Here is a 25694-nt window from a genome sequence, read left to right on the forward strand (position 1 = left end):
CTTTCAAATAGCTTATATTCTCAAGGAGTAGACAATAAGCAAATAACTATGTGTATTCAAGATGCATACAATGGACTCTGGCCCACTGGCCTGGTTTCCTTGTGGTCCTTTGTTGTTCTATGTACCATATGATACCATCTCCCCAAACCTTTTCTACTACCAAATCCTATCTCCCACTTTCTCTTTCTTGCTTCCTCCTAGAGACTTTTACTCACACTTAGGCTGAGGCTAGATCCTGTCCCTCTCTTTTGGAATAACTGATCAGTCTGACAAAAGTGTGGGGCATCTCTACAAATCTCTGCTAGTAATGATATTTGCCTCAGAAAATTTGCCATGGAATTAGGCAATTCCTAACTAGGGGTCACCAATGAGAAACTGAGGCCAGACTAGCTAAGGGATTTGCTCAAGGAAGGCCAGTGACAAAGCTAGAATTTGAATCTAGATTCTCTGCCACCAAATCTTTTATACCCAGTCAGACAGAAGAGTCTGATTCTAAGAAGAGTGCTCAGAAAATTGCAGAAACAATGGTCCATAGCCTAAAGAAAAAGAAAAACTATTGAGAAGAGCCTCTCAAAAGTTAAAGCATCTAGGCCAAGAATGATTGTCTCCATAGCTCTCATTGGCTCTCACCTAAGCTGCTGCCATAGCCTCCCATTTCATTTGCTGCTTGCTTGCAGTGTCTCATCTTTCCTGTTTTTTCTTTTTAAAAAATGTTTATGGTTTTTGATGCTTAATACTAAAAAAGTGGACATTTTCACATGCATAAAAAACCATAAATTTTGAGTCTACTTTAAAAAGAGTAAAACATGTATAACAAATTCACTATTACTTTCAAAACTGTTCTACTTGTCCATGTTCCCTTCTAGGACATGCATTTTAATAACATTCCAATGACATTTTTAAAATGCTATAGCTAACCCTTTAATCCTATGAAAGAGAGAGGATCTCATCTTTCCTCCACATAATTGACAAAATGGTGTCCCTAAACAAAAATGGGACCACGCTGTACCTCTAGGCAGAATCTCCAGGGACTTGTTCCATTTTGTGTCTAGGACAAAACATAAAATCTCTGGGCTTAGCATAAAGTCCTCCACAATGCAGCCTTCATGTGAGATTTTACTCCTCTTCACACGCTCTTGGTTTTAGGAGCTGTTCCCTTTGAGGGACAATTTATCTTCTACCTTCTTTTTAGCTATGCACAAGCTTGTTCCACTTTGCTTCATCCTGTTACCTTGTAGCTTCCTAAAGCTCAGATACCATTACCTACATGAGGGCCTCTCTAATAGACCCAACTGTTGCATCCCACCACCAGTCTGTAAACTCCAAATAATAAGGGTTGTTTTTTTTTTTCCCTTATACTCCCAAGGCCTAGCACAAAACTGATGCACAATATACCTCAGGTCTTCCAGTAAAGTACTATACTGGCACACTGTACAACAGATTCATATGTCCCACAACCTGCCGACTTATAGGTGTCTCTAATACCTGAGGACTTATCAAAATGATCCCAAGCACAACTGAAATATGGAGTATCTAAGACAAAGTACCCATTCATCATGGAGGGCAATCTAGCAAACTAAAGAAGGCTACAACTGGCACACAATGCTTAATAAATGAATATGCTCGGAAGCTTAAACCTTTGTCTTTAGTTATTTCAATTAATGCAGTTCTGACTCCACACACTGTCAACACAATGACAAGTTAGCAGAGAACTTGGGGTATCTTACACTGAGGCTGCATAGGACTCAGAAGAGACTCCTCCATAGTAAAAGCCATCCCGACATAGTCTCTCTTTCAGGCTGGAGCCCTTGCGGGCATATTTCTTCGGCACTTGACCTCCAGAGAAGGAAGACTGCAAATCTGCTCGCTTGGCACTGAGTTTCTTATACTGAGATTGTATATGATACTGACAATACTCACAATCATTCTGCAAGAAGAAATAAAAAATAATATGAAGGAACACTATGGACAGTGAGATAACAAATAAATAATAATACCACTTTAATTCTATATAGAGTTTTACAGTTTACAAAGCACTTTCCTCAGCACTGTCAGAACAGAGAGGCACTGTGGAGTAATGCAGAGAAGCCAGCAAAGTCTGGGCTCAAAGCCTTCTCTGACATATACGGACTGGGCCACCTGCTTTGGGAGAATTACTGGGAAAGAACAGGGCACCACGCTGTAGACAGGGCAGAGCCCAGGGAAGCAGCAGAGGATCAGAGGCCAAACAATTGGCCGGAGGTCCTCTCATGTAGCCAGTTAGTGGGACGGCCAGATCCTGGCTTCATGCCTGGTGCTTTCCCCAAAGTCTCTTGTTGCTGTCCACAGACACAGACACTCCATGATGGAGGGAACTGAGTGAACCACCTCCACTCCCATCTTGTGGCTCAGTTCTGCAACTAGCTCAGTTCCCTTTCTATTTAATTTCAGGCCTGGTCTACTTTGGTGAGAAAACTTCCAGAATTGTTGGAGCCTAAACCTCCTACCTAGGACATGCTGACAGTGACAAAGATGGAAATCAGCAGAAACTCAATCAGATCTGAAGAACAATACAAGGAGTTTTCTTACAAGTATAGTCTCAAGCAACCCCTGTTTTATCTGAAAACAAGTTACTGTTTCTTTGTCCCTTTGATCAAATATAGATACTTGATAGAGAATAAGATACCACTTTTTCTGATTTCAGGGAACTGCACCTGTTTGTTCTCCCCTCCCCCCCAACCTGTAATGCCTCTACATCATTTGTTCTAGTTAGGCATGTTAGGAATTATATAGCCTAATTTTGTTTGCTGACTTGCTACCTTGTTGTTTTTTTTTAATTAATTGGTCTTTTTAATGAAAACCCACCTTCCCCTATATTTGAGGTCCAAACTGAAGGCTTGGTTCCCATTAGCTATGCAATTGGCACACAATGCTTAATAATGAATATGATCAGAAGCTTAAACCTTTGTTTCTTTAGCTAGTTCAATTAATTCAGTTCTGACTCCACACACTATTAACACAATGACAAGAACTCTACATTCCTTTCAAAGAAGAATAGTTTCCTACATAATCTAGAGAAATCAGTGTTCAGTGAACTTTTTAAAGTCATTCATGCTTTTAAATGACGGTTATCCTATTGGTGAGAGAACCAAAGTGAAAGAAAGCATTATTTTCTTGGATGAATACTGAAGACACTAGTCTCTTGATTATTTTAGAACTAAAGGCATTGGGGAAATATATCAGATCCTTGATGTTCTTCAGACAACTATCTGCCTTTTAGTCATCTAGTTGTATATAATATTCATCATTCAAAGAATGGATTAAAAAATAATGGGGAGGGCTTAAAAAATCCTGAAATCTATGCTCCTTATGTTTTAGGACTATCCAATGGGAAGGGCCAGACTAAAAGTACTGCCTAAAATTTAAGGTTTTTAGGTTATTAGCAGCTCTTCTACTATTCCTGTGACCTGTTACTATAATGGTTGAATCCAGTGAATTTTTATGTACAAGGGTATTCCTTAAACACAAAATTCTGTAATGAGGTATCACTTTTTACACTGGTACCAAAAACCATTTGTGACAGACAAAACTCAGTTCTCTCATTTGGACTTTTCCTATTTAAAATAAGAAAGATAATCCCAAAACAGATACAAGCCATTATCTCTGAGGCATTCACATTTTCCTTCCTAGAACACATCCTAACACTGTTAAACAATAAACCAACCAGATTGACAATCTGTGTACAAGGCTCTCCATTCTTTTTCTTTGCTTTGCAAGTTCCCAAGTCAAGTGCTTCACCCATAATTAGGATCTTCTGGGCATGATCAATAGACAAACATACCTGTAGAGATGAGACACCTAGTTAGGAAGTAAAAACAAATATTATAAAAGTAAAAGAATTTAATCAGCAAGACTGGGGAAAGAAAGGATTAAGTATTTTAGAAAGCCTCTCCAAGTTTACAGTTTACAGTCAGTACTACATAAAATATGAACTGTTTTCCCAATTTACTAAAAAAAAAAAGTCTTTTCATATTCAAGCTACCTTATAACTAGATAGTAAAATGTTATAGGGAATAGTAAGAAATGGTTAATTATTGTCAATTATTAACTGCTGAAAGCCAGGGAACAAAATAATGAGGAATGAAACTTTTCATTCCAATAGTTATGTTTTTTTCAGTATTGGGTCAAGAAGAAGAAGCTGGTGCAATTATTATTCATATTATGCCTAGACATTGGGTTTATAGCATTAGTTCCTTAAACTTCATGGCTTTTCCAGGAACAAAATTTACTTCATAAACCATATTTTCTTTGAAAAACTAGACAAAGCTTTGAGAAGTCAAATTTCCATTTGATAATTTAACTACTGATACTAAATGAAGTACATATGTGGGGGAAGTCTTCCCCTCTTTGAGTTGGAAGTTTAATTCTGTTTATTTTTTAGAGTTTATAAGATCAATTCCAACATGTAGACCATTTTGCTGACTTCTCTATATTTACAGTATCTGAGTCCCACATAATCCAAAAATGTTCAACCTTCAACATGGGGGTGAATCAAATTAAATGTTTTCAGTATAAAGAAGTTACTATGTTATTTAGTGCTAATCCAAAATAAATGCTATTGACAAAATTTGGCTAACTTGAATAGATCTTTAGATAAAGAAATCTTTCTTACTTCATCTGAACCTTCCTTTGGCTTCATGGGGTTTGCATTAAGCAGTCCTATGACAGTGCCTTGTTCAGTCTTCCAGTGTTCTTTGTGGACTTCTCCAAATAAGAACAATGAGACATTTTGGTTTAAGTCACGCAGATCATTCAGTTTCCAGATGCTAAAGGTTTTTCCCTGTAAAAAAATGTTTTTGTTCTTTAATACTCTTTTGCTAGAAAACAGTATTCATATTTTTCATCCAGCAAAAACCTGCCTTCTCTCCTTCTATTGTCTCTACTGAGAATGAAAATAAAACCCCTTTTTACAAATGTGCTATTGTAATAGTCCTAATCTCCAAAACCTTTTTTATATACTTATATATATGTCTATGTCTTGTATGTATGTATATACACATACATACAAACATGCACTATATATAACTTGTTTGTTTTCAATCTACTATTGTCTTTATAGAAACTGTTCTCCTGGTTCTGTTTACTTTACTCTACATGAGTTCATATAAGTCTTCCTAGGCTTTTCTGAAATCCCTTCATCATTTCTTATATTCCTTCGGAGAATTAACACAACTTTTTCAGCTATTCCCCAATTTAGAAAGACTTTGTCATTCTCATTTTTGTCACCTCAAAAGTTTGTTCAACTTAAGGCCAATACCTTTCTTAATCTACCCTCCCGTTCTTACCTTTCCCTATTTCCTTGTTGAGATGTATTTTTATACCCAAATTGTGTGTGTGTGTATTCTTCCTTCCTTTGACCAATTCAGATGAAAGTAAGGTTCAAGAGTCAGCAGTTTATCCTCTGCCCTAACTTGTCTGTAAAAGATATCTACTTGCACATTCTAATGATGAGATGATTTCCCCTAATCTTTCTTTTCTTTGCTGGCTTTCAACCCACAGTCATTCCTCTTTTCTTCCTAGTCTTTTAAGATCATCAAGCCATGAGGGCAAAGGATTCTCAGGCTTTGTCTAAAGAGATTTCCTCTTGAGTCTTGATGAAGTTAAGTTGTAGAGGGGGCAATGTATCATTTCTCCACATTAAAATGTAAGCAGTTTATCTTTGTTGAATCCTCTGTAATTGTTGTTACTTTTTATTTCTCTTAGATTTTTGTATGTAAACTTAAGACTTTCTATAGAACTCTGGTTTGTTCATCACGAATACTTGGAAGTCTTCTCTTTCATGAAAGGCCCATTTCCTTTTCTGTAGCATCATTTTGGTTTTCTGGCTATTATTCTTGGTTGGAAGGCTCTATCTTTTGCCTTTTGGAATATCACAGTCTAAGCTCACTGATCCTTTAGAGAAGTATCTCTTAAATTGTGTGCCATCCTATCTACGGCTTTTCTACCTGAATTCTTTCTTTCTGGCTTCTCACAGTATTATTCTTTGACCCAGAAGCTCTGGAATTTGGCTATTATATTCTTGGGAATTTTCATTTTGAGGTTTCTTTCAGAAAGTAACTAGATTCTATTTCTACGTTGTCTCTAGATTTTAGGGTATCTGGATGGTTTTCTTTTAAGATTCCTTGAAATATGATGCTTAGGCTCTTGGTTTGGTTGGTGTTCAAGTAGTCTAATAAGTCATATAAGTCTAATATACACACTCTCCTTGAACTTTTCTCTAAGTCCGTTGTTTTTGCTATTAAAAACCTGTATTTATTTTGTTCTCCCTACCACCATTCCACCAATTTGACTTTATTTTGTTGTCTCTTGCTGGATCATGGAATTACTGGTTACTATCTGGTCCATCCTAATTCTAATTTTCAAGATTTTCAATCTGTTGAGCCAAGCTATTAATTCTCTTTCCAGTTTTTTCTCTATAATTCTTATATCTTTTCCATTTTTTTTCCCTCAAGTGCTCTCATCTAATTGATAAAAATCAATCTTCAAACTCCCCTTTAAAACTACTTTTCTTTTGCAAGAATTCTTTGTGCCCAAGACATACTTTAATTTGGAGCTTCGCTTATAAATGCTATAAATTCTATATTTTTGTCTTGAGCATCCCTGTCACATAATAATTTTTCAGGTGAGATTCTTTTCTTGTTTGCTCATTCTTCCAGTCTATTTCTTCATCAAGAATAGATGGAATTTACTTATTTTGTTAAATGTCCATCTTCTTCCCTGGAAAACGATGCTCATTTTTGCTGGGTAAGTTATTCTTGGCTGCATACCAAGTTCTTTAGCCTTTCGGAATATCATATTCCAGTCCCTTTGTTCTTTTAATGTGGACGCTGCTAGATCCTGGGTTATCCTTATTGTGGCTCCTCCATATCTGAATTGCTTTTTTCTGGCAGCTGCCAACATTTTTTCCTTTGTCTGATGGTTCTTGAATGTGGACACTATATTTCTTGGCGTTTTGATTTTAGGGTCCCTTTCAGTAGGTGATCGATGAATTTTTTCAATGTCTATTTTACCCTCTGTTTCCAAAACGTCTGGGCAGTTCTCTTTGATAATTTCCTCGAAAATAGTGTCCAGGCTCTTTTTTTCCTCACATTTTTCAGGGAGTCTGATCATTCTCAAATTGTCTCTCCTGGATCTGTTTTCTAAGTCTGTTGTCTTTCTAATAAGGTACTTGACATTCTTTTCAATTGTTTCGTTTTTCTGATTTTGCTTGACTACTTCTTGGTTTCTCCTTGAGTCATTCATTTCTACTTGTTTGAGTCTAATTTTCAATGATGTATTTTCTTCACACATTTTTTTTAATATCTTTTTGTAATTGTCCAATTGAGTTTTTATCTTCTATGGAATTTTTTTCCATTTCATCCATTTTATTTTTTAGAGAGCTGGTTTCTTTTTCTAGCTTACTAATCCTGTTTTCCTTGGAGTTGTTTACCTTTTCTAATTCACTAATTTTATTTCTCAATGACTTGTTTTCTTTATCCATTCTGTTTTTAAATGTGTGGGATAATGTCTCCAGGCTCTCTTGCCAAGCTTCCCTTTCCTTTTCCCATTTCTCTTCCAGCTCTCTTGCGAGAGCCTTTTTGATTTCCTCTATGAGATTCTTTTGTATTGAGGAGCAGCTCATATCCCTCTTAGGGGATTCCTCTGGGGACAGTCTGTTTTTAGTCTCCTCAGTGTTTGAAGTCTGCTCTCTCTCCACACAGAATGGTTAGAGCCCTTTTGAATTTTTTGTTTATTTTGTCAGAGGGGAATGGAAGAAAACAAATTGACAAGAGAAACAATTGGTCTGTTTTGGGGGGGATGGGGCTGGATGTTGTTACTGAGCTTTCTCTATAAACTGAGGGAGACAGCAGTGAGGCACTAACAGGATAGTTACAGCTGGGTTGCATCTGCGCTCTGAGAACCGCTGAGTCACTCCGGGTGGGGGTGGGCTGTCCGAGAGATGCTAGCTTTCTGGGGTTTTATTTTTCACCTCTGGTGTTTATACCTTCTCTGCTGCTCCTGGCTTGCTGCCAAGACAGAACATCCACACTGGGGTAAAAGTCTTTTCACAGGAATGGCAGAGATCGTACCCCTCCCCCCTCCAGTCTGAGCTATGTGAGCTGCCTGTCTCGCTCTGGCTGCCTGCCCTCAGTCTGCGCCCAGTCTGTTCGATCCTCCCCCGAGCAAACACAGACCTTCTCTGGCGAATTTCAAGGATGTCGTCTGTTGGTGATTATTTGTGGGTTTCTTTTCCAGTCAAGCATTAACTCTGAAGGCTTGTCATGAAGTAAGTCCTGAGAGAAAACACGGAGCTCAAGCAGCTGTCTGCCTCCACCCTGCCATCTTGGCCAGAAGTCTCCAATCTATTTCTTATTTTCAGTCTAAATGTTAGGGTGGGGCTCTGCTCACTTCTGGAAGGAAGGTCTTGGTTTCAACTGCTCCTATTGTTACTTTTTTGGGAGTATTGCGCTATTTCAAGACCTCAATTACGGTTCAAACTAGGATAAAGCTTTTGGGGTTTCCAAGTGGTCCAATCTGGGGCAAAGTCTGATCATGCTGTCCATGTCCCCTGCCGCAACAAGGCAAATTCATCTGAGTTTGGGGATGAGAAAGAGTAAAATGCTGATGGACTCCATAATTATTAGTTCAACAGGAAAGCTCTGCTGATTCAATGATAAAGTTAAAGGATTCCTTTTGATTCCTTCACTGGTTATTCCTTTCCAAGCTGGTCTAGTGGAATGGAGATCTTACTCTGCCTCTTGAATCTGAGGCATGACACTGCTGCTTATCTCTGAATTTCCCTAGGATACATATCCTAGGGCTATGACCTCTCTTTGCCCTTTTTCAGTCCATCCTGTATCTGTAATCCAGAACTGGGGGTAATAAACAGTCATTTGGCATCTCTCCCCACCATAGTGCCCGGATGTCAAGAGTCTGGGACTTCTTTCTATTCTGATGTACAGCCCAATCTGGGCATGCTTTGTGTGCTAGACCTGATCCTTTCTGGACAGACCTGATCCCCAGTGTCTAAAAGTCCATCATTCTATCTCCCTGTTAAAGAGTCACTCTGTTGCTTGCAATTTGTTTTCTTTCTCAGTATTTTTTCCTTCTTGTGCAGCAAGAGTCACTGTGGCTTTTTCTTGGATTTTCCCATCAGAATTTGGCCTGGTAAATTTTCTAGGTCTGTTTGGAAAAGTATAGGGGTGGAGGATAAGAGGATGCTGCACTGTTTCTTTCTACTGTGCCATCTTCTGTTCTTTAATTCTCAAGCCGCAAACTTATAGATGATTTGCATGATAATATGAAACTATACTAAACTCATCTGTTAATTAAAGTTTTCAAAATCAGGAAATAAATCTTACTTATGCAAAATAAAAATTTGCTGTCCAAAGGTTTTGATATAACTTTTCCCACTTTAAAAGTATAAAAAATTATATGGAAAGTGAAATAATTTGATTAATTATATACAGCAAGCTAGAGGCAAAGAACCCCAGGTTTCTAATTTCAAGCTTGTATTTTATTCTTAGATTAGCACTATTTCTCTAGCTGATGTAAGCACTACTAAAATGAAAAGTAGACACTACAGAATCATCTTATTAACTTATCTTAAAATAGAAAGATGTTATTAGATTGGCTTACACAATAAATATCGTATTTATCACAGATTAATAATATCTGCTAAAGAAATGAATGGATCATTGCAATGCTGTCAAAGAATAAAAGTATCATTCCTCTGGGTTCAGAAAGCAATTAAATAAAAACTGGCTTAGTTTGGTCATAAAATTTGTCAAGTACCTGAAGAGCCATAATTTAAAATATTTTAAAGATCATATCCAGTATTTACTTTGTTCCTGAAGTATTTCTACATACTACTTCTCAATGAACCTAAATTGTAAGTCAGATTATTTTTAGGAATAAGACCATTTGCTGATGGCCAGAAGGCCAGAATAAACTGGTGATAGTGACCAAGTCACAATGAATTATGGCACCCATAATAAATCTTGCTGCTTATTATTCCATGGACTTGTACAATTGCTTCAGAAGAGCTCACAATATATTTCACATTTATTTCTATTACCCTCACAACATGTCTCTGTTAAAGTTAAAGTACAGAGAAGCCAAGAGTCAGAGCTAAAATAGATCTCAGCAATCTTTCGCCTTAAAAACTAATGCTTTCATATAGAAACATACAGCTCAGACAAGACTAAATATTAGCTGGAAACAAAATGAATAAAAGTTACAATTGAGGAACAAGCATTAAAGTTCAAGAATCTAAGAAATTAGCTGGTTGAATAGCTAAGGAGGGGAACAGAAATCCAAAGACAAACAAGACTTCGGCTTATGGCCACAGTCAGCAGCAAAATTGGGGCTAAAGCTCAAGTTTCCATGACTAAAGTCAATGCTTTCTCTACTATATCATCTTTCTCTAGTGCATCACTTCAACAACTGAGATTGATAAAATTCATGGTATCTTCTTGAATACAATATATTTTTCCTATATAGTACTTTTAGGGTAGAATAATTTTTTCTTAGTTTTTAAAATAATTTCATTTTCCCAAAGCTATTAAATACTTCAGTGTTAAAATTATTGTTTATGGCATCACCAAAACTAGCTTTATCTATCCATCACATAGTTAAAAAGGAACTGAGAGTGGAATAAAATACCAAGAATAAGTAAAAGAAGTGAGTCTGGATGACCCATGTTCAATTAGGCTGTTTATCCTATCTGAGCCTCAGTTTTCTTGTCAGTAAGATGGACTTCTCCTAGTCCCTCTTTGCTCTAAATCTATATCCTATAAGTAACTAATGGAAGAGGAAAGGAATAAGTATTTACTAAGCATTTACTAAGCCAGGAACTGTGCTAAGTGTTTTAAGAATATTTTTTCATTGATCCAAGGGAATTAAATGCTGATTGGTTATAATAGGATGCTATAGGTCTGACTCATAGACATCCACTCACATACTTATTTACAGACATTGCTTAGTCAGTGAGATCTACTGTTCAAGGTTTACTTGTACTTATTTAAAATGAGCTGTGGAAAGATGCAGCTAAGGCCATAAGCACTCCAGATCTCAGCTTGATGTCAGTGTTCCTGGATATGGGACTACCAAGCTAACAGAAAAGAACTTACGTTGTTTGAACTCTGAGGAGTGACTTTCTTCATGATGACCCCAAATGTCACCCAGTCTATTTCTTCCAATTTCTCACTTGCCAACCTGTTCTTGAGTTGGGACAGTCTGATCATTTTCCGGCCAGCCATTTTCCTATCCATTTCTGTGGAGGATACTCGAGGCCGCCTGTGTTGCAAATTATAACAAACAACCTGATTCATTTAGCTCTTATTGAGTATAAACCAAATATGTGGCATATATCAAACGGTCTTTTGTGAAAATACTCCTCGTAAATGGAGCCAAGATGGCGGAGTAAAGGCAGGAACTTTCCAACCTCCCCCTAAACTGCTCCAAATTCCTTTAAATAAAGACTCTAAACAAATTTTAGAGTATCAGGACACCCAAAAGATGGAGTAGAACATTTTCCAGGAGAAGACAACTTAGAAACTCAGCAGAAATGGTCTGTGATGCCAGAGTGGGAGTCCTGGAGCAAGGCTCCAGCCTGGCCCAACCTCAGAATCAGCCCCAAGTGGATTCCCAACCTCTCATTCCAGAGACACCAGAGGACCTAGAAGGTCAGTAGCACAGGTCTGGGAACTAGAGCCCTGCATATCCCAGCTCCAGCTCTGGCCCGGACTCCACCATCAAGACCTCTGAACCAGCCCCAGTGCTGGAGGTTTCCAGATCTTTCAGCCCTTTGACACCAGGGAGGACTCAGAAGGTCAGTGGAGAGGCTCTGTAGCAATGGGATAGGACCCAGTGCAGCCTGGGTTCTGTCTGGCCAGCACACAGCCAGCACAGCTAAAGTGGGGCAGGGACATACCTAACAGCTCCAGGGCAGAAAAGAAGGTTTATGGTCAGACCCCTAGAAGGATTTCTGAAAACAGCAGCACAAAACCCCTGAAGCTTGGGACAGTACACCCTCCACCCTGGAAACAGAGCCCTACTTCAGAGACTTAAAAGAGCAATAGGCTAGGAAAATGAGCAGAGAAGAAAATCAAATTATTAAGTCTCAAAAATGAAAAGGGAGAACTTTCCACCAATGAAGAGGAAATTAGGGCAATTATTAGGAGTCACTTTGCCCAACTATATGCCAATTAATTTGATAATATAAGTGAAATGGAGGGATATACACAAAAGTGTAGATTACCCAGGTTAACAGAAGAGGAAATTATTTAAATAATTTCATTTTAGAATAAGGAAAATAAGCAAAAAACAAAAAAAAGTTTCTGACTATTAAAAGTTATTATGGTGACAAGGAGGATCAAAATACATACTCAAAGATGATAACAAAGTCACAGTTTCTAATGCAAAGTCTCCAAGAAACAATTGGGGAGGCAGCTAGGTGGCGCAGTGGATAGAGCACCAGCCCTGAATTCAGGAGGACCCGAGTTCAAATCTGAACTCAGACACTTAACACTTCCTAGCTGTGTGACCCTGGGCAAGTCACTTAACCCCAGCTTCAAAAAAAAAAAACAAAAACAAACAAAAAAAACCAATTGGGCTCAGGCCATGGAAGAGCTCAAAAGGGACTTTGAAAATTAAGTAAGTGAAATAGAGAAAAAATTAGAGAAAGAACTGAGAGAGACGCAGAAGGAAATACAAAAAGCTAATGAGGAGAAGAATGCCTTAAAAAAGCAAAATTGGCCAACTGGGAATGGAGGTTCAAAAGTTCATCAAGGAAAATAATTCTTTAAAAAATAGAATTGAGCAAATGGAAGCTAATGACTTTATGAGATACCAAGATATAATAAAGCAACCCTCCCGCCCCCTCCCCCAAAAGAAAAAAAAATAGAAAAAATGTGAAATATCTTACTAGAAAATACTCCTCAAATGCTAGTACAGAAGAAGCCTAGGTTTCTTAAAGTTATGTCTGCAAAGCACAAAATTGGGCAGGCCCAACAAAACAATCTAGACAATGAATTGCAGGTCATCAAAGGATTAGCTTATCTAATTTCTGAAAAGCTTATATTAGCAAATAAATGCTATTTTCTAGTCACAGAGATTCATAAAGCCCAACCACCAAGGCATATAGATATCAAAGAAATAATATTCACATAGATGAAATCACATATTCTTGAGGTATATACATTGGAGCAAGGGCTCTAACATTTTTTGTGTCATAGAAGTCTGCCAATCTCAGAACAATGTTTTTAAATGTATAAAACACGATTACATAGAAGATCAATTGTATTGAAGGAATTATCAAAACAGTAAGAAAAAAAAAAAGTTCATGAATTCCAGGTTTAAGAACCTTGGCACTAGAGTGATGCTGAAGAGGAAAAAAATTAACATTGTTCATACTTGGAGGAAGAGACTCAACCTCTAGCATGAAGGAGCCAGATGGTAAGTGCTAAGAGTTACACTGTAAAGTAGGGTAGTAAGGTTGATTGATTAGTTTTGCTGAACCGCTCCTTCCTTCCTTCTTCCCTCTCTTCTAAAAAAAATTCTTTATTACAAAAGATAGCTCACTAAAGAGGGGAGGAGAAAGGGATATTTGGAAAGAAAGGTGATAGGAGAAAAAAAGATAATTAAAACAAAAGCTTTTTGTTTTTTTAATGTGAATGAATGGTTATAGAACAGGAGCTATTATAGGAAGCAAGGAAACACAATTGTGATTATTATCACATATATCAATCCTAATCATTTATTAATTTGAAACAACCTTTTCTGCTTTTGCTACAATTATCAGTGCCTATCAGTGAATACTGTATTTAAATTTCAATAAGTGTGAGTGAATATCATGGGTCTTATTTTTCCTTATAAGAAGCATTTGTTCAATTTTTTTTTTTAATTAGTATGCAAAAATAAGACACTATTAGCCTTCAAAAGAGAACTACCAATAGTATTTAAATTAGCAAACTGAGAAACTAATAGAAAAATCAGCTTCCATCCCATTTTTGACCATATGTCATTTAAAATTGAGAACATTTAATTTTTTTCTTTTTTTTATCTCCACAGTATCACATAGTGCCTTTATATTGAATAAATGCTAAATAAATGTTTGTTGATTGAATGATAACCTAACATATGGACAAGGGGGGAAAAAAAAGACTTTTTTTCTTTTATAGGATCACAAAATGCCTTTATATGTCATTTACTCCAATATATGTCAAAAAGGGATGTTCTCCACAGACAGCCTCCCCATCTAATCCCTAAATAAAGATCTTTAGTGAAAGAGAAGAGGTAAGAGAGAGCACAAAAAGACAGCCCAGCTATCAAGGCTTCTTTAAGTTTTTATTTTTCAGTCCAAACAACCCCGTCCCTTCCTCCCTTGACATGGTCTTCACATCCCTCACAATCTAGGTCACTTCCCAGTGCATAATATCCAAGGTGTTTTGAATAAAATGGACCCAACTATGGAGAAAATATGGTTTTGAAAGTTAAAAGTAAAAACAAATCTGTGAGTGGGAAGATTATTTTATTTTCTTAATTTTTATGACAACATATCTGTGGGGCCTGTCCATAGTGGAAAACTAATTTCAGTCTCATTTAGGTACTATAATTTGTTTAATATTCACCCCCAAATGATCCATATTTGAAATCATTTGCTTTCTTTGCTGTGATCAATAAATTTAGATGTTGGCTAACATTTGGCTGAAATTCAGAGGAGAAAGAGTTAGATATTTGGGGTTGGGGGAGCATGAAGTAGGGAGAGGTTGTTTCTATAGAACTGAAAACACTTTAATCTCACTGTGACTTATCCAGCTTCTCTGGTCTCCAATAGAAGAAATTATGAATCATTGATGGAATTGGATTTCTCATCAGACAATGTGGAAATAATACTAATTACCTCAAAGCAATGTGAGAATTCAATAGTTATATCTATGAAACATGTGTTAAGCTTTAAAAAAACAAAACTATAGAAATTATAATAAGATGAAAAGTGTTATAAATTTCATATTTGCTTACTTAGGCCATTTTCCATACATAGCTATAATCTCTAACATTATTACTTACCTATCAATTGATAAAGAATTTATTTAGCATCTACTACTAGTTCAAGGTATGAGGAAAAAAACCAAAAACCATAGTCCCTGCTGTCAAGGAGCTTACACTCTCCTGCGGAGAAAAACATGTGAATGTATAAATATATACAGAATACAAGGTAGTTTATGTAGGGAGGACATCAGCAAATAGAGTAATCAGGAAAAGCTGGGTAAAAGGTAATGCTTGAACTGACTCCTTAGGGACATGAAGGAGAATGTCCTATGCAGGGAGAATGAATAGTACACAGGTGGGATGTTATGTGTAAAGGACAGTCAGGAGGCTACTTTGGCTAGACTGGAGAGTGCAAGAATGAGAATAATGTATAATTCAGCACATCTTATCCTGGCGTCCATGGAAAGGTTTCAAAAAGTTCGTGAACTTGGATGGGGAAGAAATTCACTCCCTTATTTTCACACTGGAATTTATCATTTCCTTCGATTATGAACTTTAAAAAAACAACAAATAACACAATTGTGTCCATAACACAAAGTTAAGAACCAATTTATGAAGAGCTTTAAAAGCCAAACAAGAGTTTTTCTCTTATCTTTGAGGCAACAAAGAGAGCCATTGGAGTTTGATGAACAGGGGAGTGATGTGAGCCATTGGAGTTTAATGAACAGGGGAGTGATGTGGTTAAATTTGTACATAAGGAAAATCATTTAAGTGGCTTTGTAGACAATTTTTGATCATAACTTATATAAGAAACATTCTCTTTTGATTATAATTCTAAACAGAACTGAATTAAGTTAAACCTAGAGCTACAATTATATATAAAAAAACTTACATAAGAAACATTCTCTTTTGGTTATAATTCTAAATATAACTGAATTAAGTCAAACCTAAAGCTACAAATATATACAATTTTTTCATGACTTTAAAAAGTTTTGTGAATATTTGTTTTTAAAAATTCCCTATTTTAAACTAAGAGCCAGCATCCTATAAAGCAGAAAGAGACATCTAGTGGTATCAATAAGAACTAAAAATAAGAGAAACCATTACAGAATTACTGACCTTAACCTAAGTCCAGTAAATTTTTCCACTGACACAATCTGAGTAGTTCCACTTGAAGGTCCAGATGTCCCTGACGTCGAGATTCCAGTCCCTCCACTGGGCTTATTTCCAGCAGTAGATCTAAGGGGCTGGGAATATGAATTTGGTAATGATCCTGAGAGAGGACTCTTGTGCTCTACAGAATTAACAATAAAAAATTTAATTTAATTTTAATTAAAATTTAAAAATCATACTGATAAACTCTATCCAAAAATATAAAAGATCAAATTTTGTCCAAATAATTAACAAATCTCAAAACAGAAAAGATCTACAAAGTTGTTCCCAATCTCATCTCTAAAATCTTATTGAAATTACATTTGCTACAGTGTTTCTGAGAGCCAAGTAGTGGATAAAATGCCAGAGGAGATGCAACCTTTCTTCAGAAATAATAGAGATTCACTAGAATCTACAAATGGTATCAAAAGAGTTGGCCAAATTTTCTAGATATGAGACTTAGTTGTATTAAATGTTGCTTGAATTAAATATAAATTTCAGATGGATCTACTTTCCTTAATGGGTTTTGACCTGTATGCAAATTTATATTCTTCCGTAAAGAGTGGAGTTTTTTTGTTTTTTGCTGAGGCAGTTGGGGTTAAGTGACTTGCCCAGGGTCACACTGCCAGGAAGTATTAAGTATCTGAGGCCACATTTGAATTCAGATCCTCCTGACTTCAGGGCTATGCACTGCACCACTGTAAAGACTGATTTTATAACAGTAAGAATTCACATTTGCTTAGAGCTTTAAGTTTTAAAGAGTGCCACATTCTCAATAATTCTAAGGTGGATAGCACAGGAAACCAAAGCTTAGAAATGCTAGGTAACTTGTCCACGCTAATAGGTACAGTGGGCAAATTTCAAACCCAGGTGACGTCACTAAGCACAATACTCTCTCCACTACCTTCTACTGAGGCTCAGAGAGATCAAAATGCCTCAGCTAGTAGTAAAAAAAGAACTCAGAATTTGCACCTTGGGTCTAGTTTTCTTTCTACTTGCTGCTACTCCAAGATCAACTTGGATTTATTTTGACTTCATTTGAGATTCTTGACTACTCTAATAATTTGTGCTTTGGTTTTATAAATTCAGTTTAAATATTCACAAATGTACTAAAGACCAACCCTAATAATATATACAGCTTAGTCAGAAGAATTGGTTTCTAAGGAAAATAAATTTAGCACATGGTCCCTTCTATTTAGAGACACTACTATATATAACTGAAGAAACAAGAAACCTAATTACATAAAATAAGAAGAGAATGCTAAAAGAAAGGATATAGGTGAGTACCAAAGTTTGTGTTATGAACAATAAAGCAATCAAGAGGCCAGAGGAAAAAAATCCACATAGTCCAGAGAACTATACCTGCAGGGAAAACCTTTGGCTTCTGGGATACTTGCTTGGGTTTTGGCAAAGCAGGGATGTCAAGCTGGGCAGAAAAGAAAGATGACTCCTGAATCTTCTGAACTTTCTGCTCCTTAAGAGGGAGGTGTGAAATCTTACCTAATTGATCAAAAGTAAAGGGTATTATAAAGCATTAGAAAAGTCATCAAAGTCTAGCTTTCAAAACTCCAAAAATACCATCTTATTAACCATATATAATAAAGATCTCAGTCTGTTCTGCCATGTGTCTGCCAATATGGATATTCAGACTCTAAAAAATACTGGTCTTATTACCAGAGGATTTCTGTGAAGGCTGTGGGCTTGTAGATTTCCCAATTGTAGTCATTTTCAGTCGATCTTGTAATGTCTTCATCTGCTCTTGCAATTTCTTCAGTTCATCTAGGGGAAAAAAAGACTAGTTTCAGAACCAGGCTGGAAAACAAGGTAAAATATGATGAAATAATTCTAGAAACCCCATCAAAAATTCTACAAAAACTTGAGAATTTCAACATAGAATTAGTTGACTAAAATCCAGAGTGAATATTGGCCATTCAAAGCCCTGTGGAGATGTGATATCAAATTCAAACAGAAATTGAAGGCTACTAAGCCATATACATAAGGATCCTTGCAGGCCACGTAGTGACTTAAAAAACATTAACATTATCTATATTCATAGCCTATATCACATTTTTTGCTATCTTGGTAAGGGGGGGAGAAAGGTAGGAAGACAAATCTGGAACTCAAAATCTTATAACAGTGAATGTTGAATGACTTTTATAAAAATGTTTTGCGTAACTTCATATGGTGTTTTAATGGGATAGGGTGGGGATGAGAGAGAGAATCTGGAACTCAAAAGTTTTTTAAAAAACAAATTAAAAAATTGTTTTAAATGTAATCAGGGAAAATATTAAATCAATAAATAAGATTTTAAGAAATGATGTTGAAAATTGCCTTTATATGTAATTGAAAAAAACAAAACGATACACACACATACACACACACATATATATATATATATATCACTTATATTATTTTGTATTTTTAGTTGTAAAATAATGTATATAAAAGTGAGTCAATGGAGATTGAGTGTAATGTATGAGGGCTGATAAGGAGGATGATTTAGCTGTATTGGAGAGTTTGATAATGGAAATGTATTATAAGATTGGAAGTGTAGAATGAAACCAACTTGTGAAAAGTTTTGATATCTAAATAGATGAGCTTCTTTTTAACTGTAGTAAGGCAAAAGAGAACCAGTGAAGTGTATTGAGGAAGGGAGAAACAAGAACAGACCACTTTAGTAGTCACTTTGGCAGCAATGGAAGATGGTTTGGAGAGGAGAATAATTTGAGACAGGAAACTAATTACAAGACTATTGCATTAAATTTAACTGAGAAGTGGCTGAGGACCTAAACTAAAGTGGTAGCTGTTGGAGGAGAAGGGTGGGAAGACAGAAATAGAAGATGGAAAAGATGTCATAGAGACAGAATCAACAAGTCCCAGCAATTTACCGAATGGAGAGGTGAGGTGATATGAAGAGCTGAGGATGGCTCCAAGGTTGTGGACTTGGTGTGACAAGAGAAATATTGATATATTTGACAAAAATAGGGACAGTGAGAAGAGTACTGGCATAGGGGAAAATAAATGCTAAAAAATGAAAAGTGCTATGAATATTCAATCCATTCTAGATTTTTTGCAGACGATGATTATTAGTATGTATTTGTATACTGTAATACTATCTTTTAGTCCACATGACTGATCTATAAATTCAGCTACAACCACGTAAAAGGTCGGTTTGATGAAAAATATCAAACTTGATGGCCTTCATTTAAATTTATCTTTAACTTAATAATTCATTGATTGCATAACAGTGAATGTTAAAAATTCGTTCTGGGTACCTTGTAACTCCTGGTGAATTTTCTCTTGGCCAGGAGCTGGGGGACTTAATTGTAGTGACTGTGTGGTGTCCTGGGCTTCTTCATTCTCTTCATCTGTCAGATCATTGACATCTCCAAAGAGAGTGGCCACATTTTCCTTTTGGTCTCCAGATTCTGCCTCCAGTAGCTCATCAATCTCTTCTTTATAAGATGAACCGTCACTATCAGCATCAAAGAGTTCATCAAATTCATCAGGCTCTCTGGCTTCCTCTTTCAAGAAGCCATTCTGCCCTGACTCATATTCTAAAGCTGCTTCATTTTCCTCCAGCAGCTCAGTAAGAAGATCCAGACCACATTCTTCCTCTGGAAAAGAAAGGAAATAAATCAGGGGCAAATCTGAGGAGAAGTTCAGGAGAATGGCAAAGCAATCAAAATGTTCGTGTCAGTCTTGAGAATGTTTTTTGAAAAGAAGATCCTTACAATTTTACCTACATTTAGACATTTTTCTCTCTCAGCACCTACCTCTCAAGGATATTGTAAGGATAAAATGAGATGATATTTGTAAAGGATATTGTAAGGATAAAATGAGATGATATTTGTAAAGCACTTAGCACAGTGACTAACACATAGTGGATGTTATTACTTATCTCCCTTTCACTATTTCCTATAGCTACAAACTAAGGATAAAAGCATTTAACAGAGATCACTAAGTTTAGAATCCTGTAAAAGACTACTATGAAAACTCAATAGTAATTTTAAAAAATAGGTAGAATGTATTAAACATATAAAAATATAAATAGGAGATGCTTTTTTTGTAGTGTGATAGAAGGTAAGCATCTTATGGGAAAGAATTAAGCACTCATATAGCCATTTATCATGTGACAGGCACTGATAAGTGCTTTATAAATATTACCTCATTTGGTCCTCATAATAACTCTGGGATATATGTTATTATCATACTCATTTTGCAATGGAAGAGACTGTTGCTTAGTCTGTTAATACCTCTGATCAGCTTTGAACTCAGAGTAATAAAGAATACTTCAGGAACATTTTAGCCTCTGGCTTGCTACTAGCTGCCCATAAGCAGGAACTGACTTGACTTTGTATTTGTGTACCCAGTCCCTAATACATAGTTTGTGGTTGTTGTATCCAACTGTTCATAAGTCCATTAGGGCTTTTCTTGGTAAAGACACTACAATGTTTCCTGTTTGCATCTCCAATTCATTTTAAAGATGAAGAAACCAAGACAAACCGAGTTAAGTGACTTGCCTAGGGTCCCACAGTAGGAAGTGTCTACGGCCAGATTTGAACTCAGAAAGATGAATCTTCCTGACTTTAGACCTGGTAGTGCTATCTAGCTGCTCCTAGTACATAGAAGGTACCTAATAAATGCTTCTTGACTGAGAAGCATTTAAGGGGTTCGGGGGGGACACTTTTTGCCAGCACACAAACTCTAAGATTGATTCTAATCACCAAAAAATTTTGTTGGCATTTTTCTTGTTACCAAATCTTTCAAATTAATCATTTCATTGTTAATTTTACTCAGGTTAAGTTCTTCTAAGTCAGTTGGAAAACTGGCCATAAAAGGCCCACAAAATCATTGGGTCTAGACCTTTCAAGGCAACTTCAGGCAATGATGGGCTGAAAGCTAGGTAGAACAAATTCCCACTGCTGAGTTTTTAAGTTGATAATTTTGTATGGCCTGCAAATGATACTAAGAATATCCAAATGACCCTTGGCAGCAAAAAAGGTTCTGCACCCCTGTTCTAAATACATCAAAAATTTTAAAAAATATTTGCTCTTTTTTTTTTTCTACTTCACATTACTTTCCTGAAAATTGTCAGTTAAAAAAAAAAAAAAAAAAGATATGTCAAAAATAGAATTAAAATGGCACACTAATCCAACATCAAATATACCTATAAGAAGATAAACCACCGTTAGATGGGGATATACCTGATTTTTAAAAAAGTGATCTGCAGACTACTAAAGTTATATATTGAAAAGATTAAGACAATATTTCAAATATCTAACATCAGAAACTCAACAGATTTTAGGAGATCATTTTTTTAGTAAAAGATTGAAACAAAGGAACATTGATTGGACTTACCATCCATGTTGAGAGCACAGCTGATATGGGAACTTCAAAGGAGGAATCAAATATGACCTTGAGAAAAATCCTATGACAAAAATGTAAGTAACAGATAGGTTTGATGGTAGCAAGAACTGGTATTCTATTTCTGGGATTGTAGGCTAAGAAATTATCTGGATGAGAAAGGAGTCACAGAACTACTCCCAAATCATGTGTATTCCTCTCCTTTTCCTTTCAAGTTCCCCAAAATGTTTGGTCTTCCAACATTTGAATATAAGTAAACTCCTTAAAGCTCCAGGTTTGTTCTTCAAGCTTCTATTTATGTCCTCTGAGCAAGGACACTTTCATTCATTCAAAACTAACAAAAGAAGTATTTAACTCTAAGCAACTTTTCTGGCCTAATCTGAAAGGGCAAAAATTTTAAAAATCATTCATTGGCCATCTAACAGGTAATTGTCATTGCCCTCAAGGAGGTAACATTTTAGTATAAGACAACAGAGGGAGGTCAGTGGTAGTCTGGTAAGGGAACTTTCATATGGGTAAATCACAGGGATACTGACATGTTCCAGATTCAATGGTATTGTGGTTTAAGATGAATGCATCCAAAGAAAAAGAGGATAGGAATAAGGGAAAGGATGTGGAAGCAAAGGACAAAATTGTACTCAAAGGGTAACTAGGGTCAGGAATCTGGGTCCAAATAGATACAGAGAGCTAGTTAGGTTAATATGTGCTCAATCTACATTGTTGGTGGAGTTGTGAAAGAATCCAGCCATTCTGGAGAGCAATTTGGAATTATGCCCAAAAAGTTGTCAAACTGTGCATACCCTTTGACCCAGCATTGCTGTTATTGGGATTATATCCCAAAGAAATACTAAAGAGCGGAAAGGGACCTGTATGTGCCAAAATGTTTGTGGCAGCTCTTTTTGTTGTAGCTAGAAACTGGAAGTTGAATGGATGTCCATCAATTGGAGAATGGTTGGGTAAATTATGGTATATGAAGGTTATGGAATATTATTGCTCTGTAAGAAATGACCAGCAGGAGGAATATAGAGAGGCTTGGAGAGACTTACATCAACTGATGCTGAGTGAAATGAGCAGAACCAGAAGATCACTATACACTTCAACAATACTGTATGAGGATGTATTCTGATGGAAGTGGAAATCTTCAACATAAAGAAGATCCAACTCACTTCCAGTTGATCAATGATGGACAGAAATAACTATACCCAGAGAAGGAACACTGGGAAGTGAATGTAAATTGTTAGCACTACTGTCTATGTACCCAGGTTACTTATACCTTCGGAAGCTAATAATTAATGTGCAACAAGAAAATGGTATTTACACACATATATTGTATCTAGGTTATATTGTAACACATGTAAAATGTATGGGATTGCCTGCCATCGTGGGGAGGGAGTGGAGGGAGGGAGGGGATAATTTGGAAAAATGAATTTAAAAAAAAAAAAATATGTGCTCAATCACCAATTAAGATATCTAGGTCACAGGGAGGGACTCTAAAAGGAAAAAGTTCCCCATTATTCCCCTTAATGTACTATGTATTTCAGTCATTTATTTTCTTTCTAGAGAAAAATTACCTCCACCAGTATGTTTGCATAAACCATCCCATCTCTCCCCAGTGACTCTTCCCAGACCTCTCCAGCCTTTTGTGGATGGCTGAACTTGAGAAGACAATCCACAATTAGTGCTACTTCCTTTCCTCTTATTCCCTTAATTCTGTACAGTTTGTCTTCCAAGTTACTCATGATCTTTTTACTGCCAAATCAAATGGCTTTTTCTCAGTCCTCATTCTTCTTGACCTCTGTAAGCTTTGCCCCTAACATTGCTTTCTTTTTCTCTATCCTCTTTAGGTTTTTAGTTGTCTTTGTTTTCCTCCTTTTATCTAATTCTTAGTCTCTTTTTTGGAATATTCACCCATGTCACTCCTATTAATTGTGGGTTGTCGCACAATGCTTTATCCTGAACCATCATCTCTATGCCGATCATTCTCAGATTTACTTATCCAGACCTGACCTTTCTCTAGCTGAGTCTTGAAAGAAGGAAGGGAAGTCTGGAGCTAGGGATGATGGAGGGTTCGTAAGTGAAAATGCTTGAAATCCAAGCATGAGAACAGCAAGAAAGCCAGGGACACCAGGTCCCAGGGTCATTGGAGAGAAAGTGAAAGACCAGAAAAATTGGGGGTGGAAGGAAAATCTGTCTTTAAACGTCAAACAATGAATTTTCTTTCCATCCTGTGGGTGTTCTCACAGGAATTTACTGAGTAGGGAGGTAGGAACGGGGGTGATTAAGACGATGAGACCAATCGGAAATGACCAAACGTGGAAAGATGAGGACTTGCACAGGATCGGTGACAATGTCAGATGGTAGAAGGAGGCACACTGAAGGTAAAATTGACAAACCTTGGCAACAGAGTGGATATGGATGGAGAAGTGAGAAGTCAGGCTTCCAAGTAACCAATAGCTTGCAAGCCTGGATGCAATAAACATATCATGGGTAACTTGGAAGACAATAGTCTCAGCTGAAAGATGAGCTTGGAGGCCGGAAAGGAGTTAAGTTAGAGGGAGGAAAGGAATTTGAGGAAAAGTCAAAATTGGTGATAAAACAATGCCATTATTACGTGTACTTTCTTCTCTGCCTGAGCTTTTATTTTAACCATGATCTGTTCTAGACAGACTTCTTCCCAGCAAGTAGTTACTATTGCTGATTGAATTAATTTTAGCATTTTATATCTACCCCTAAAAGTATATTACCCAGTAGCTGTAATCTTCTTGGTATTTTAAGGTTAAATCATGTCAAATCTGGAGGAGGATGGCATAGGCCGAGTGCGCAAGAACCCGGCTTCATTTTATTCACTATCTGTGCTAAAACATCGCGCTCCGGCGCTGGCTGAAGTTCCAGCTCATTTATGCATTCAGCAGAAAAAGTTAGCTTCTAGAACTGGTTTTAGACACAGTATCAGACAAGTCCCGGATTCAGTACCCACAGGGCGTGGATTTGGAGTCAAAAAACGTGGGTTCAAATCCTAGCTCCGCCAGAATTCCTGCTTTTACCAGAAACCGGCGCCTAGGAGAAGTTAATAAGGACACCACCCTGGATCCCCAAGCCGCTCTGCTCTAGGACGGCCGTCCTCCTGAATGTCCCAAACCAACTGATTCCTCCAGCACCGGACGCTCGGAAACCTTTTCCCAATCACTTACCGTAGTCACCTCCGCGCCGCTAATTTCTCAACTAAAGTTCTCTCTGCGTTCCGCGCCAAAATTTTAATTTGGCCCACCCCTACTTCTGACGTCTGGACACTAGTGGGCTTACAGTCATTCTGTAGGCTGAACTGATTGGTTGAGTTGCCGGCGTACGTGGTGACGTAAACGAAGGAGCGTAAGCTATAATTTCTTTTTTTTTTTTTTTTTTTTTTTTTAACCTCTACCCCTGCAGATGGGGAGAGGGAGCTGTGAGAGGTCTTCCGGTGAAGGGCGGGACTTCCGGGCGTGTCCCTACCTTCGGTTCCGGTGACTGTAGGGTAGTCATCCTTTCATTCTCTGTTGTCTTTCTTTCTCAGACTGGTGGAATTTGTCTCTTCCTGTATTTTCCCCCGACTCTCACTTCATTTCCCACTTCCACCAGACCCAGTAAATGCGTCACCCCTCGTCTGCGTCTTGTCTCAGTTTCTCCTTCTGGGCCCCGGGCCGCGACTTTGCAGCTATATTTTAAAGCTACAAATGTGATTATGGGGTCGGGGGTGGAGACCTAGGCGCCCGGGGAGACTAGCGGTAGGCCAGAGGAGCTTGATCGGGAGTCCCTGAATTTTTTTTTTTTTTTAAACATTTTGATTTGGTTTCCTTTGTAATTCTACGTCTTTTAAGTATTTACAAACCTGGCTGTGGGAAGGGGAACACAGACTCGCCACAGGGCTGGGTCCGGCACACCAAAAAAATAAAAAAGCTCAAAGCCATGAGGGCTCGAGGTAACAACCAGCTGGACGCAGAGTCTGAACCCTCTGGGCCCCGTGATTCCGCCGCTTCCTCCGCACGCCGTCGCTCCCCCCCAGGTCTTAGGCCCTCTGGTTCTCTCTCCATACTTTGTTTCTTAGCCGTTGTTACCACTTTCACGGAATCTCCCAAGTGTTTTGTAAATATCTTATGGGTGGTAGCTGCTATTATCCCCATTTTACA

The 25694-nt window shown here is 37.2% G+C and overlaps 1 protein-coding gene across 1 annotated transcript in view; it reads right to left on the reverse strand.

Annotated features, from left to right (window-relative positions):
* The window catches only part of MCM10 (minichromosome maintenance 10 replication initiation factor), a 45976-nt gene extending 21126 nt beyond the window's left edge, over nt 1–24850 (reverse strand). Inside the window, exons 1-10 of the mRNA XM_074268625.1 lie at nt 24723–24850; nt 21526–21595; nt 19440–19781; nt 17839–17943; nt 17527–17664; nt 16132–16306; nt 11151–11316; nt 4652–4819; nt 3704–3820; nt 1728–1927 (exon numbers count right to left, since the gene is read on the reverse strand). Coding sequence (XP_074124726.1) covers nt 1728–1927; nt 3704–3820; nt 4652–4819; nt 11151–11316; nt 16132–16306; nt 17527–17664; nt 17839–17943; nt 19440–19781; nt 21526–21532 — 1418 coding nt within the window. The 5' untranslated portion in view covers nt 21533–21595; nt 24723–24850. The remainder of the gene's footprint in view (nt 1–1727; nt 1928–3703; nt 3821–4651; nt 4820–11150; nt 11317–16131; nt 16307–17526; nt 17665–17838; nt 17944–19439; nt 19782–21525; nt 21596–24722) is intronic.
* Between the last annotated feature and the right edge of the window lie 844 nt (nt 24851–25694).

Source organism: Sminthopsis crassicaudata, chromosome 5, assembly GCF_048593235.1.
Source record: "Sminthopsis crassicaudata isolate SCR6 chromosome 5, ASM4859323v1, whole genome shotgun sequence".
NCBI lineage: Eukaryota > Metazoa > Chordata > Mammalia > Dasyuromorphia > Dasyuridae > Sminthopsis > Sminthopsis crassicaudata.